Source organism: Balaenoptera borealis (assembly GCF_965194805.1).
Source record: "Balaenoptera borealis genome assembly, chromosome: 1".
NCBI lineage: Eukaryota > Metazoa > Chordata > Mammalia > Artiodactyla > Balaenopteridae > Balaenoptera > Balaenoptera borealis.
In genome coordinates, this window is record NC_138860.1 from 36,050,270 (window position 1) to 36,065,044 (window position 14,775).

Genomic DNA, 14,775 nt, shown 5'->3' on the forward strand with positions numbered 1-14,775 from the left:
TCTGCCCCAATCCCGTCAGCGCCTGCATTTAGAACTGCCCCTTTCCTCTCCCACCTCCCCTGCCCTGCAGTGGTCTCCGAGACATCATCCCCATGTAATAAATCACACCTTCTCAGTTTACTGTTTGCTGCCCTCGCTAGAACGTGAGCTCTTTGAGGACAGGGATGCTGTTATGTCCCCAGCACCTAGAAGAGTGTCTGCTGTGTAGACACTCTTCTGAATACTTGCTGAATAAAGGAATTGAATAAAGGGATGAGTGGATGAATGAATGAAGGTTACAATGGAAGGAGGGGGGAGATTCCCTTTCTGGCTCTCGGGGGTTGGGAAATCAAGTGAAAGATCCATCCTAAATAGGCTGACCAGCCTTCTGGGGTTCCCCGGGACTAAGGGTTTCCCCAGAGTTCCAGCGCTCAAACCTGAGCGGTCCTGGGCAAACTGGGGGCGGGTGTTGGTCACCCTATCTAAACACAGTAACAATTCCAGCTGCAATAGCAATGGCCAATGACCTCTACGGTCTTATTGACCATGCACAGTTCTCTACCTGGCGGGGAAGGGTGGGCCGGGATTGGAATTCTGGTGATCCAGGGCGGGTGAGGGCACACCCCGGGCTTGTGGAGGGGAGTCCAGGAAGGTTCTGGAGGAAGTGACAGTGACACAGGAGGGAGGGAGGAGTCTAAGGAAGAACGTCCCACATGACAACGTGTGCCAATGGCCCTGGGCCCAAGGTCACACCTGACCAGGGCTTGCTTTTTTTTTTTTTCTAATTTACTTTTTCCCACATGGATATGCAATTGTCCTAATGCCATTTATTGAAAACTCCTTAATTTCCCCACTTTCTGTCATATCAAGTTCTCATATATGTGTTTCTGGACCTTTATTCTATACCATAGAGCTATACGTCCCATCCTTGCACCACTATGGCTGTTTCATCACTATAACTTTATTTTTTATTCATTTATTTTTTTTGGCCGTGCCGTGCGGCATGTGGGATCTTATTTCCCTGATCAGGGATCGAACCCGCGCCCCCTGCAGTGGAAGCTCGGAGTCTAATCACTGGACCTCCAGGGAAGTCCCCAGGGCTTGCTTTGACATCCATCGAATGGTGGCAGGTGGGCACGGGGAGCAGCTGTCTGTGAGCCATCCTGTGTAGAAATGCAGGGTGGAGGGGAGGACAGATGGAGCGGGAGGGGAAGAAGAGGAGGAGGGAGGGAGGGAGGGAGCGGGCGAGAGACAGACAGAGCATGAAAGCTGAAAATAGCTCCTAGTGCCGGGAGCCTTGGAGCCGGAGCCTGGAAGCCAGGGTGACTGGCTCTCCTCCCTGGTGTGTGTGTGTGTTGGGGGGTGGCTCTGGGCTTCTCAGGCTGGGAATGGGGTGCACAGAGCAGGGACGGAGCAGGGACCCTTCTTTTTGGGACCTCGTGGGCCATCCTCAGCTCACAAAGCTGAGCCACTCCTGGCCCTACGAGTGGGGGGCTTATCCTCCCTGTCCCCTGGATCATAACCCCTCACACACAGCTTCCCCGTGTGTGTTCCCAGCAACCAAGAGAATCTGTTTTTAAAAGATTTGGGGGAGGGGGGTAAACATACTAACAAGAGCAGAATGGATACTTTTTCAGAATGTGAATGGCTCTGTGTAAGCCCACCCCCAGGGTAACCACAGTCCTGACCTCTAACACCCTTGACGAGTCAGCCTTGGCCTGGGCTTGCGGACCCACGGAAGCTTCCTCATCCCCTCCTTCAGATCCCGTCTCTGCCTCGGTGTCTTTGTGAGAAGCACCCGGGGAAGTGGGACTGCTAGGCTGTACTGCTGCTAGAATTCCACCTGGGCTCCACCAGGCTCCAGCCCCCCGCCCTGTGCACCTAACTGACCCTGAGGCACCTCAACTGGTAGGAGCCGCATCCCCTTCCCTCCTGGGACTTGTGACACTTAAGGGAGACACCGAAAGGACAAGCCTTTGGCTCCCTGGCTGGCAAAGAGCAGGTGCTCAATTGTCATATGTGTCCGTATCAGTGAGGGTTCTCCAGACAAACAGAATCCATAGGGTGTGTGTGTGTATATACACACACACGTACATATGTACACGCATACAAAAATATACAGCTGTGTATATATGCAGTATGCATACACACATATACACATATAGTATATACAATACACACATACATATATACACACATATAAAATGCATAGTTTGTATATATACAGTATGCATACACACATATACACATAATATATACAATACACACATACATATACACTATACATACACACATATAAAATGCATAGTTTGTATATACAGTATGTACACATACGTATAACATATGCAATATACACACCTAGGTACATATATATCATACATACATACACACATACAAAGATATTTAGGTGTGTATACAGACAGTATACATACATACACATATAATATATGCAATACATACACGTACATACATATAGACACACATATACACCTACATATAAAAGCATATAACATAAAAATATATATGTACTGTATATATAAATTCATCGTATATATACATACATATATCATATATATAAGATATATACACATACATATAGACAATGTATACACACACATACACACCTATATGTAAATATGCGCATGTACATACACATATAAATACATACGCAAGTGTGTATATAATAGTATATACATATATACATATAATACCTAGAAATATATACACATACAGGTATACAACATATATACACACCTATATATAAATATACACTGTATACATACATACATACAGTGCACATATACTGTATATATACACACACCCATATATCAATATATGGGTGTGTGTATATATACAGCATGTTCACATTTATAATATGTATACTATATATATACACATACATACATGTATATATACAATATATACACACAAATATATAAGCTTGTATGTATACTGTATATAGTATTTACACATATACTACAAACGCACGCACATATAAACATATGTGTATACATATATATAATATGTATACACACATATACAAATTAATAGGCTTGTATATATTCAGTATTTTTACATATATAGTTTTGTTTTAAGGGGTTGACTCATGTGACCGTGAGGCAGGCAAGTCAGGGCAGGACTCTGGGCTGGAGACACTGGGAAGAGCTGATGTCCCAAGGCCATTGGAGGGACAGTTCCCTCTTTCTACGGAACCTCATTTTTCTCTCCAGTCCTTCAACTGATGGACGATGCCCACCCACGCCACGGCATTGACAATCTCCTTTACGCAAAGTGGACCAATTTCAGTGTTCATCTCTTCTGAAAAATACCTTCCTGGCCACATCTGGAATAATGTTTGTGGTTGCCGGGGCCCCACGCAGTGCGCACATGAGATTAACCATCCCCGTGGCGATGATGACACTTTATTTTCTCCCTTGACCATTGTCACTACTATTCCAATTAAAATGGCAGTGCCATGAGGGCAGGGCATTTCCTTTTTTTCCAGTACTGAGCTTCCAGGGTCTGGTGCCTAGCATAGGCTAAACACACGGCATTTTTGTGAACAGAAGCCGGGATTCTGGCTGTCATATTTAATGAGGAATTATAGTCTTATTATTGGGGGGGGGAGGTGTCACGGTACGTCAAGGGCGGGAGCCAAACCTGCCACCCCAGGGGTCTTCCCGGGTCCCCACTTCGGGCCGGTGGGGGTGGCAGGGGGCAGCCGAAGACGTGCGTGCGTGCTTGCGTGCGTGCGTGAGAGCGGGCGAGTCCACGGGGCGGGTGGCGCGCGCGCCGCGAGTGAGTGGTTCAGCCGGGCCTTGGCTCATTGTGCTCGCCTCACGCTGGCCCGAGTTGGCGGCAGCGCTGGAGGTCCCGGGCCTGTGAGCACAAAGAGGGAGCCGGGGGCTGGACGGGAGCGCGGCGGCGGCGGCGGCGGCTGAGGCCCAGGCCAGGCCCCCTCCCCTCAGCCTCCCACCCGCCCACCTGCCCCGCCCCCGCCGGCGGCGCCCCGCCCCTCCCCAAACCGCCAGACTAGCCTGGTGCGGGGGCCGCGCGCGAAAACATGGGGGAGAAGTTGGGGCTGAGGCTGGGGTCACCTGTGGGGGCCGAGCCCGCCGTTTACCCGTGGCCACTGCCGGTCTACGTGAGTGCCGCCCGTCCCCTCTTCCCGGACCCCGCCCCTCTTCCCCCACGGCGCGCGCTGAGCCCACCGAGAAACGGAGCGACTCGCGTCGCCAGACCTTCTTTGGAGTCCCCCTTTCCGCCCCGCCGTAGTTCTCCGCGGCTGTTTCCAGCCCCCGCGCGCATAGTGGGCAGAAGGGAGCCGGGGCCAGCCGGGGGCGCAGACTCGGCCGCGGGGACCCCGTGCTTCCGAGGGGCGCCTGAGCCGGGCTGCCGTTGGCTCTGTAGGGCTGGGGACCCCGGTCCCCCTGGGCCTGGACTGCCGGCGGGCTTGCCCTTCCGTACTTTATGATCTGACATGTAGGGTTTCTTTTTCCTGGTAGTTTATTCTTAGCGCTGTCAACGTGCTTAGCTTTTTTATTTTTGAGGACACCCTTTCCTCCCTCTCTCCAGTCTTTTGTGTTTTTGTTTTGTTTTGTTTTAGTTAGGCATTTTGTCCCTCTGATCTTGAGTGGGTGGGCTGGCTGGACCCTTGGAGAGGAGGCGTTGTCTCCCCTAATTTGAGTGGGTGGGCTGGCAGGCCCCTTGGAACGGAGGCATTGTGTCCCGTAATTTGAGTGGGTGGGCTGGCTGGACCCTTGGAGAGGAGGCATCCTGTCCCCTGATCTTGAGTGGCCTTTGGAAAATGACACGCCAAACAGAAATTTACACAGGCGTCTGGTGATTCCAGAAATGCAGGGTGTCCGGGCAGGTGGGAGCCTGGCCTCTCGTCCCCTGTGGCGGCGTGGTGCGCGTGTTCTTGTCTCAGGGTTTACGTTTGGGCCCCGCAGCCCACCTTCAGGAGGGAAAGCGCAGCGGGTGCCTTGGGCCAGCGCCTTTGGGGCGCCCTTTCGTGCGCTCGGCTTGCGGGGGACTGGCCTCCAGGGGCCCCGGCGGGGAAGCCCGCGCGACCCACCCCTCGCGCGGGCTCCGTGTGTGTCAGTTTGTGGAAACCGTGTCGCGGCCGGGAGCGGGGTCGGGACGCTGGGACCACCTGGGAGCCGTTGTTGACTCTGGTCCCGGTTCTCCGCAGTTCTCCGAGGTCGGAGGGTTTCCAGCCCGCCACTGCGCACTGGCACTTTCTATTTTTGCTCTTCCTGTGCCCGGAGGCGCGGCTGAGCCTGGGCTCTGGCTTTTCCGGTTGGGTAACTCTGGGTGGCCCGGGTGGGCGGCCTGAGCATTGGGCAGGGCGGGGAGACATCCCAGGGGTGGGAAACTGAAAGTGGGGACAACCTTCAGAACTCCAGCTGATCCACTTGCCTCGCCTCCCCGGCCCTCTTACTGCACTTGTCATGTACGGGTTGTCTGGCCGGCGCATTTTTCAAAATGTAATAATTTGTTTATCCTTAGTAGCCGTGAAGCATAGTTCACTTGTAGTGCACAGTTGTAGGAGTTTTGACAGATGATTGCCGTCAGGTGGCAGAGCAATCCCGTCATCCCATTTGCTGCCTTTTGGCGCCAGCGCGCCTCTAGCCTCTTGGCCACTAATCTCCTCTCTGTCCCTAAGGTTTTGGCTTTTCCAGAAAGTCAGATAAACGGAATAACAGCATGTAGCTTTTAGATTCTGGCTGCTTTGGCTCAGCAAAACCTATGCGAGGTTCATCCCTGGTTTGTTTGTTTTTGTTGTTGTTGTTGTTGTTTTAAATATTTATTTATTTAGTTATTTACTTGGCTGTGCTGTGTCTTAGTTGCGGCACATGGGATCTTCATTGCCGCGTGCAGTATGTTTTAGTTGTGGCGTGCGGGATCTAGTTCCCTGAGCAGGGTTGGACCCCGGGCCCCCTGCATTTGGAGCGCAGAGTCTTAGCCACTGGACCACCAGGGAAGTCCGTCATCCCTGTTGTTGCAGGTATGAGAAGTCACTCCTTTTTCTTGCTATGTTGTATTCCATTTTCCGTTTGTCCATTCACCAGCAGGTGGCAGGACTTGTGGGATGTTTCCAGTTTTGAGGGGATCAGGAATAAACCTGCAGTAAACATCCCAGGGCAGGTTTCCATGTGAACTTGGGTTTTTACCTGACTTGAGAAAATACCCAGGAGTGGGACTAGGGTCTGTGCTAAGTGTATGTTTAACAACCCTTCTGCATCTTAGAAATTGGTATTTTTGAGTATTGGAAGAGTTTAGAAATCCACTGTGACCCAGCACCCAGGCACTTGAAACGAAGTTGAAAGTTCATCTGGAGATGGTCACGTTGTCCCCATCACTGTCTTTTATTCGAGGCAGAGCAAGGCCACAGATTTGTAACCCTTGTAAGGGAGGCCTCGTGTGCCCAGGCCCTGGCAGGACCTGGCTTTCTAGTGGTGGGTGGTTCTGAAGTGGAGAGTGTCTTTCCCTTGCTGGCCGGACCTCGCTTGGCAGGGTGCGGGGTGTGCTGCCTGCCTGGCCGGGCGCTCTTTCTGCCGGTCAGCAGCCGTTCCTGGTGTGTCTGTCCTACTACCAGGCAGGCGGTCAGGGGCCCTAGTGAAGTGCTCAGCGAGCCGCAGCCTTCCTAAAGTTTTGTGGGTAACGTCTGTTACCCTCCCATTTCCCTGCTGAGGAATTTTGCTTTCTCATGGGAAGTGAGGGGGCAGTACTTTATAAGAGTTCATATTTTGTGATGACTCGATGCTGAATACATTAAGAAAATGGGCTCCTTCCAGAAGTTTAACTTCTGAGAAGGTCAGATTACTCATGTGACCGCACGTTTGAAATGAGTGAGCTTGTTTGTTCATTGATTCATTCATTCTGCAAGCACCTCCTGGATATTTACAGTGAGTGTTCCAGGGGGCGCTGAGGACAGTAGACAGTATTCTTTTTTTTTTTTTTTTTTGATTTTTGAATTTTACTTTATTTATTTTTTTATACAGCACGTTCTTATTAGTCATCAATTTTATACACATCAGTGTATACATGTCAATCCCAATCGCCCAATTCAGCACACCACCATCCCCACTCCCCCGTGGCTTTCCTCCCTTGGTGTCCATACGTTTGTTCTCTACATCTGTGCTGTGTCTCTACTTCTGCCCGGCATACCGGTTCATCTGTACCATTTTTCTAGGTTCCACATACATGCATTAATATACGATATTTGTTTTTCTCTTTCTGACTTACTTCACTCTGTATGACAGTCTCTAGATCCATCCACGTCTCGACAAATGACTCAATTTCGTTCCGTTGTATGGCTGAGTAATATTCCATTGTATATATGTACCACAACTTCTTTATCTATTCGTCTCTCGATGGGCATTTAGGTTGCTTCCATGACCTGGCTATTGTAAATAGTGCTGCAGTGAACATTGGGGTGCATGTGTCTTTTTGAATTACGGTTTTCTCTGGGTATATGCCCAGTAGTGGGATTGCTGGATCATATGTTAATTCTATTTTTAGTTTTTTAAGGAACCTCCATACTGTTCTCCATAGTGGCTGTATCAATTTACATTCCCACCAACAGTGCAAGAGGGTTCCCTTTTCTCCACACCCTCTCCAGCATTTGTTGTTTGTAGATTTTCTGATGATGCCCATTCTAACTGGTGTGAGGTGATACCTCATTGTAGTTTTGATTTGCATTTCTCTAATAATTAGTGATGTTGAGCAGCTTTTCACATGCTTCTTGGCCATCTGTATGTCTTCTTTGGAGAAATGTGTATTTAGGTCTTCTGCCCATTTTTGGATTGGGTTGTTTGTTTCTTTAATATTGAGCTGCATGAGCTGTTTATCTATTTTGGAGATTAATCCTTTGTCCGTTGATTGGTTTGCAAATATTTTCTCCCATTCTTAGGGTGACAGTATTCTTATTCTCAAGAAACTTATGAACTAAGGACGGTAGGTGATCTATAAACACAGAAGTTCAGCTGAGGTGTAGTGCCCCGTATATGGGATCAGCTGAGGTCCCAGAGGGTGGGGCTGCCAGATTTGCCCTGGGGGAGGTGTGGGTGGCTTCTCTGAGGAGGGGACACCCGCAGGAGGAAGTGCAAACAGCCACAACCGCCTGTACGCGGAAATGTCCAGCCTCCAAGATGGGCTTTTGCGCAATTGACAAATAGGAGGGCGGGGTGCAGGGCGAGTTTTGTTCCTTCTGTGACTGAGAGTTCCCAGATATCCACTTATAGCTCACGGTGGCATTTCTAAAGCAGGATGGCCCTTCTTTTGGTGGGAAAACCGGGTCTCAGCTCAGGAGGAAGCAGGTGGTATCTTCGGCTGCCTGATGGCAGGGCAGGAGCCAGCGAGGGTGTGCAGCGGTCCTTCCCCTCCGTGACTCACTGAGGCTGTGGGCGTGGAGCGGCCCCAGCGTGACTGTCCCCTCCTGCTTCTGGCTTCCTCCTGAGAGCCCACGAGTCTCTGATGAATGCCCACTGAGCAGTCACGCCCTTCACTCGACTGTGAGTAGTAGCTGAAGTGGGCGGCCAAGTGAGTCATCCCTCCCTGTGACTCAGAAAATATTTTCTGATCTGACCTCTGCTGGTGTGAGTCCTGCCTAATCTGAGCTCAGGTGGAAGGCAGGTTAACCCTTTGATGACGTTCCGTGGGTGAAGTAGCCTCTTTAAAGAGGAAGGGATCACCAGAAAAGCCTGGTATTCCTTACGTACGTGGCTGTTAGCTTTCGTACTTTGGTCTCTAACATCCAAATGCCGCCTGTATGCTTTGTTCCTGGTGGGAGGAGCCAGAGGCAGCCTGCCCTTTGGATATTCACTAGGCAGGAGGCGGCAGAGCTGCAGGGGACCCGCCCCCAGTCTACCTCTAGGAGCTGCGTCCTTTTTTCCTTAATTAAATTAAACTTTTTATTTTGAGATGATCATAGATTCTTGCACAGCCGTCAGAAATAAGTCGGACACATCCCACGTTCTCTTTACTCAGTTTCTCCCCATGGTGGCATCTTACAAAGCTACGCACCGATGTAATGATTCCATTGGTATTGGTACAATCAAGATACAGAGTGTTTGGTGTCCCTTTTGAATTCGGGGACCTGTAGGGTGCGACTGGCTGTGTCTGTGCATCCCTGGGTCCGAGGCCCGGCTCACGTCTCCCAGGAAACCCCTCTCCTCCCTCTTTCTTTCTGCCGTGTCCTCGTCTCGTGGTCCTGGCACTCTTCCCCCGTGCGTGCGCCTTGTCTCCCTGGCTGTGGGATGACAGTCCTGTTTCCTTCCTCCCACTCAGGGTGCTGCCTGGAGGCCTCTTTGGCATCTTCTCTGTCCCTTCAAGCTGTCCCTGCCGTTCCCACCAGCCGGGTCTCCTGCCGAGGCTGTTCACAGAGGACGTGCCGCGTGTCTGTCCGCGGTCCTCCGCAGCTCATGCGTGGCTCTGTAGTGCCTCCCTCACCGCCCGCCTTTCTCTTCCTTCCCGGACTCTCTCTCCCCACCCACGGCCGCTGTCGCGGTGCCTAGCCTGGGGCTCTGTTCCTCGGCGCACCCGTGTGGGACCGGGCCCTCTTCCTGTCCATGGCGCCTGGCAGGGCTGCCGAGTCACAGGTTCCCGTGAGCTGCAGTTGGGAGGTCGGAGGCTGTGTGCTTCACTGAGTATTGAACTTGGATGACGATGCCTCCTCATCTCTGAGGGGCTTCCGTTTGAATCCCCTCAGTTAGTCATGGGGTGTGCGGCCGATGCCCGGAAAGCACGTCAGACTCACACCAGGTGCACAGGCAGCCGGTGTGTGAGAGAGGTTACCTCTGAGAACGCTGGTCCTTTGAAAACCTGATGCGTCTTTTCCCAGGTGGGGAAGGGGTTTTGCAGGCTGTGTGCTGGGGGGTGGGGGGCCGCCACGGGGTGGTGCCCATGGGGACGGTGGGAGTCGTGGAGCTCGGGGCGGGGAGCTCTCGGGAAGGATTTCCACGTCGCGTGGTGGTGGTGGCTCACGTTTCCTCTGGTGTGCAGGTGGCTCCCTGGCGTCTGCTCTGTGCTCACCCTGCGCGCTGAGTGAGGCTCCCACCGGGGAGGAGGTGCTGGGGCCGCAGGACACGCTGGGCCCACACCTGGTCTGGGACAGACACCAGGTGAAGGGGCGGGACAAGGGGAGGAGGAGCCGCACTGGGTCTTGTGGGTTTTGTGTCTTTTTAAATAACAGCTTTGTTGAGATCGCATTCACACACCAGAGAACTCACCCATATGAAGTGTACAATTTAATGGCCTTTACTATATTCACAGAGCTGTGCAGCCATCACCTCTGTCTAATTCCAGAACATTCTATCAGCGCAAAGGGCCCGCAGTGCCTTGCCCCAGTCCCTGACACTAGGAACCCCCTCTCTGTGTCTGTGGATCTGCCTGTTCTGGACGTTTCCCATCAATGGAATCACACACTGTGTGTCCTTCTCTGTCTGGCTTCTCTCACTGAGCATCGTGTTCTCAGGGTCCGTCCACGTTGTTGTGCGTGGCAGGGCTTCACCCCTTTGCATGGCTGAGTGATGCTCCCGTGTGTGTGGCCCAGGTCGTGGGGTCTCGAGGCCCCTGGAGAGGCATTCGTTTGGCTTGGTCCTGGGGTGGGGTGATGCCAGTTGCACTGATACGGTGCTAACAGGACCCCTTGCTGGAGTGGGAGACAGCTGGAAGGCTGAGGGTGCGGCTCGCCTTGGCCTTTGAGACCGCGGGGTGGAGGCCGTGCTGCCGCTTGTCGCTCGGGGAGCACCGGGAGAGTCCTTCTCCAGCTGTGCCCCCTCGGAAGGGCCTCCTTCGTCCCTGGGCTTTCCCTCCCTTCCCTTCCCGGCCTCGGACTCGGCCTCAGGCCGGACTGCTCTGTGGCAGTAAAGTATTTTCTTTGGTGAGGGCGAGAAAAGTTCTGGTGGTGAACTTTTGGTCGTCGTGTTACCCCGTCCCACTGGGGTCACTCCACGACGGCCCCTCCACGCGGACCCCGGCGTCAGGCGCTCAGCACTTGCAGCGGCTCCTTGGGTGGCTGGGTGGCCTGGGCTCTTACAGGTGGGCTTGTTTGGATTGAAGCAACAGAAATGGTCTTGTCACCCCTGGAGCCCCCGTGGCGCCCCGTCCTCCTGTGGACACACCCCTGCCCATCCTGCAGAAGGACGGCTGCCCGGACAGCAGGATGTCCCGGCCGGTCCTGGCTCTGAGCAGACTGGCTTCCGTGAGCTGCGGACCCAGGCGTGGAGCTCAGGGTCAGGGGCAGGTCTGGAAACGCTCCCGCAGGTGTGGCGCTAGGTGAGGTGGCACACGAGCCACGTGCGTGCCCTCCTGGGAGCCACGTGATGAGTCAAAAGGAGGGGACGAGGTACGTTTTCATAGCATTGTATGTAAACGAGTTTTCAATGTGCCATTTAAAGAATTACTGAAGGGCACTTTTACTTTGTGTGTGTGTGCGCGCACGCTCTGTCTTAGAAATCTGCGTGCATCTTGTGCTCACAGCACATGTCACTGGAGTGGGCCAGCGCATACCATTGCCCCTCGTCCAGGTGGCCAGGGGCCGCTGTGGGCACAGTGAGGCTCTAGACCCCTCTCCCTCGTGGGGGCTCCTTCCTTGGACCCTGGTCATCGGGGCCCCTGTGTGCACAGCGGGTCCCACCCGCCCGGGTCAGGGCCACGGGCCCACCGTGTCCTGCACTGTGTCCATGCCCTGGGAGCCACAGGCCCACTCCCTCTTCTCTCTTCCTCCTCCAGCTGGACTTTGGCCTCATGGAGTCCCATCAGCCCCTTCCTGTTTTCCCATGTTGACGGTTCCTTGCAGTGCCGGTCTCGCGGGCAGTGTTTTGCGACGCGGCTCGGTCCTGAGACCAGCCTGGTTTGTCGCCTGGCCCTGCGGGGAGAGGGCCGGGTCCGTGATGGGAGGAGAGCCTCCTTCCTGGCTCTCTCCTTTGCATCGCTTTACCAGGCGGTTCCCATCCTTGGCCTGGCTTGTCCTCCGGTACGGTCCTGGAGCCAGGCAGCACCCCCTTGCTGAGGGCCTGCGGACGTCCGGGGCGGACTGTGGACGGGACCCGTGTGATGCTCCACAGCCAGTCTCTCTGCCACCCCCGCCCCTGTGTGAGATGCACTCATTTTCAAGTGAAAACCTGTTCGCTTCTTGAATACTCAGGCCCACCGCAGGCGCTGGCCCTCCCCCTCCCCCTTCACCCCCTGCTCCCTCTCCCTGGTGAGTGGGTGCTCCGCAGCGGGGCCGCAGGCTGAGAGGTGAGGCTGAGCGCCTTCGCTGGGCCTCGGGGCCCTCTGCTCACCCGCCTGGCTTTCCTCCCAGACGCAGAGCCTTCTGTGGATTTTCCACTCTTCCAGCCAGATCTCTGCTCTCAAAGCCCTGCCACTGGGAGAGGCAGAGAGACAGCCGGCAGACCTCCTGCCGTGTTCCATCTCCCCTGCCTTTGACCCTTCCCGCTGTGCTTCTCCACTTTGGGAAACAGTGCGTGCATCCCACCCTGGCCGCTCTGTCCCACTTGCCTTGGTCCCCACCCCAGGGCTCCGGAGGTGTGCAGAGCCGCGGGGAAGAAGGCAGCGACCCCCAGCCCGCAGGCCGTGCCCCCTGCAGCCTGCTGGGGAGTGAGGACCGCGGGCAGAGGCCCAGCGTGCTCCCCCTCGGCACCTCCTGGGCACTCGTGCCCTCAGCAGATGGTGATAGAGAGTGTGGTCCCTGCTTGCTTCAGGCCGGTGGTTCTCTGAGCGGGGCCCCTGGGCCAGCAGCTTCCCCACCAGCTGGAACTTGTTAGGAATGCGGGTTCCTGGGACCCAGACCTGCTGACTCTGAAAGTTTGCGGGTGGGCCCCAGAACTCCACTGTGACCAGGGATTCTGATGCTTGTCCCGGTGTGATGCCCCTGCCTCGGAGGCCCCCTGGGTCCCAGCGTCTTCCTGCTGCAAGTGGGAAGAGGAGGACGTAGTCCACGTCTTATCTCCTCCCTAGTCTCTGCCCCCTGCCTCTCGCCGGGTCCTCCAGGGACGATGTCTCCAGATGTCATGCCCCTGTCACCGTGAACCAGCCTGCGTGCTCAGGGGTTGGCCGTGCCCTGGCAGTGAGCACCCAGGAGGCCTCCTGTCCAGGTTCCTCACGCCGGGCGCAGGGCCTGCGGGGATGAGCGGGGGCAGAGCCAGACCTGCGGGCGTCCGGGTGGAGTTCCTGTTCCCACACCTGTCCTCACGGTCAAGGAGGAGGCAGGGGCCTGCCGAGTGGGACAGCCAGGCTCCCCCGCCCCGCGGGGAGGGGAGGGGGTGGACAGGACGGGCTTGGTGGCGGCTCAGGCCTGATGACAGCCTCCGGCTTCTGCACACGGTGCTTTTTCAGGTGGGAACGGTTGTGCTTATTGCGGTTGTTTTCCCAGGATCCCGGAGTGAGGCCGCCGGCTCTGTGGTGAGCAGCATTCCGCTAAGCCTCTGCGCGGCTTCCTGCGGAGGCTCTGACACCGTTAGTGAAAAGAGCCTGGGTGAGTCACTGACTCAGCAAGCAGCCAGCAGCGGGCCGGGGCTGTGGCTGGGACGGGGAGGCCGGGCGTCCCGTGCAGCGAGCCCAGGGCTGGCCTCAAACCCCGGAGTTCCAGGGCTCCCCCGGGGGAGGAGGTGCGGGTGCTCCTAAGTGCGGGCTTCCTCAGGGCTGTTGTCAGTCGGACCTTTCTGCGTCGGCTTCTGGCGTCGCTCTGTTCTGAAGGCCTGTGAAGCAGAAGAAGAGGCCACAGCCGGAAAGCTGTGAGAGCTTCTGAATCATCGATGGTGATCAGGGCATCTTAAATCATACGACTCAGGACGGTCGCTGGAAGCTGGCCAGTCCCTAAAGCAGCATCCTCAGATCGTAGGAGGCACGTCGTAAACTGTTTCCTTCCTTTCGTTCTGGTTGTAAAGCTTGGGAAAGCTTGAGTTCATCTCATCACAGATGAGACCACATTCCAGGCCCCTGTCTTCCCAGGTCAGCGTGATGCAGCCTGAGACGCGGTGGCTCAGCCAGGGCTGCGGCCCGCGTGCCGTGAGGGCCCCTGCTGCCCCTGCAGGAGGAGCGTCTCTGGGGCGCGTCCAGCCTCCTGGGGGCGCCGAGGGAGGGAGCGCAGCCTGAGCCGGCACGGGCCTGCCACGCGGCGCATGCTCAGGCACACGCGCGTGCTCACGGGGTCCTTTCAGAGCGCGCACGCTGTTTTGTAACTCCACAGTGGTGACCGGAATGAGACACTCCTGGGTACTATCACGTCCTCCTGTGGCTCTAGGACTTGTTCTTACGGGCCGTGCTTGCAGGGTAGTGTATTGGCCTAAACGCAGACATGAATTTAGCAGCTTGAGATGACGCACACTGATGACCTCCCATGGTTTCTGAGGGCAGGGATTAAGAGTAGGCAGGCTAGGGGATTCCGGCCGAGGGTCCCTCAGGAGGCTGCAGTAGGGGCTTCAGCCGGGGCTGCCCCATCCGAAGGCCGGACCGGGTGGGATGCCTGGCTTCCAGGAGGCCCCTCCCGTGGCTCCTCTGCACGTGGGCCCCCGCAGGGCTGCTGAGGCTCCTCAGTGCACGGGGGCCGGCTCCCCTCAGGAGGAGTGTGACGGGGGAGAGCGTTGGTGGAAAGTTCTAGACCCTCCTCCTCATCCTGTGACTACCTCAGCACCTTGTACACTGTGCTGTGTGCATTCGTCTCTGAGCAGACCCTGCGGGACAGCGTGGTGTCTTCTCTGCTTTCAGTGGGTACAGGAACCCAGGGAATTCTGGGCTGCCAGGACTGTCTGTCTGGAATCACTGAATGTTGTGGACCAGGAACAG

General features: G+C 55.2%; 1 protein-coding gene across 1 annotated transcript in view; it reads left to right on the top strand.

Annotated features, from left to right (window-relative positions):
* The first annotated feature begins 11,924 nt into the window (after positions 1-11,924).
* LOC309628550 (centrosomal protein of 78 kDa-like) overlaps positions 11,925-14,775 on the top strand; it is a 227,855-nt gene continuing 225,004 nt past the window's right edge. The window contains 1 exon segment of the mRNA XM_082391713.1: positions 11,925-13,465. Coding sequence (XP_082247839.1) covers positions 12,997-13,465 — 469 coding nt within the window. The 5' untranslated portion in view covers positions 11,925-12,996.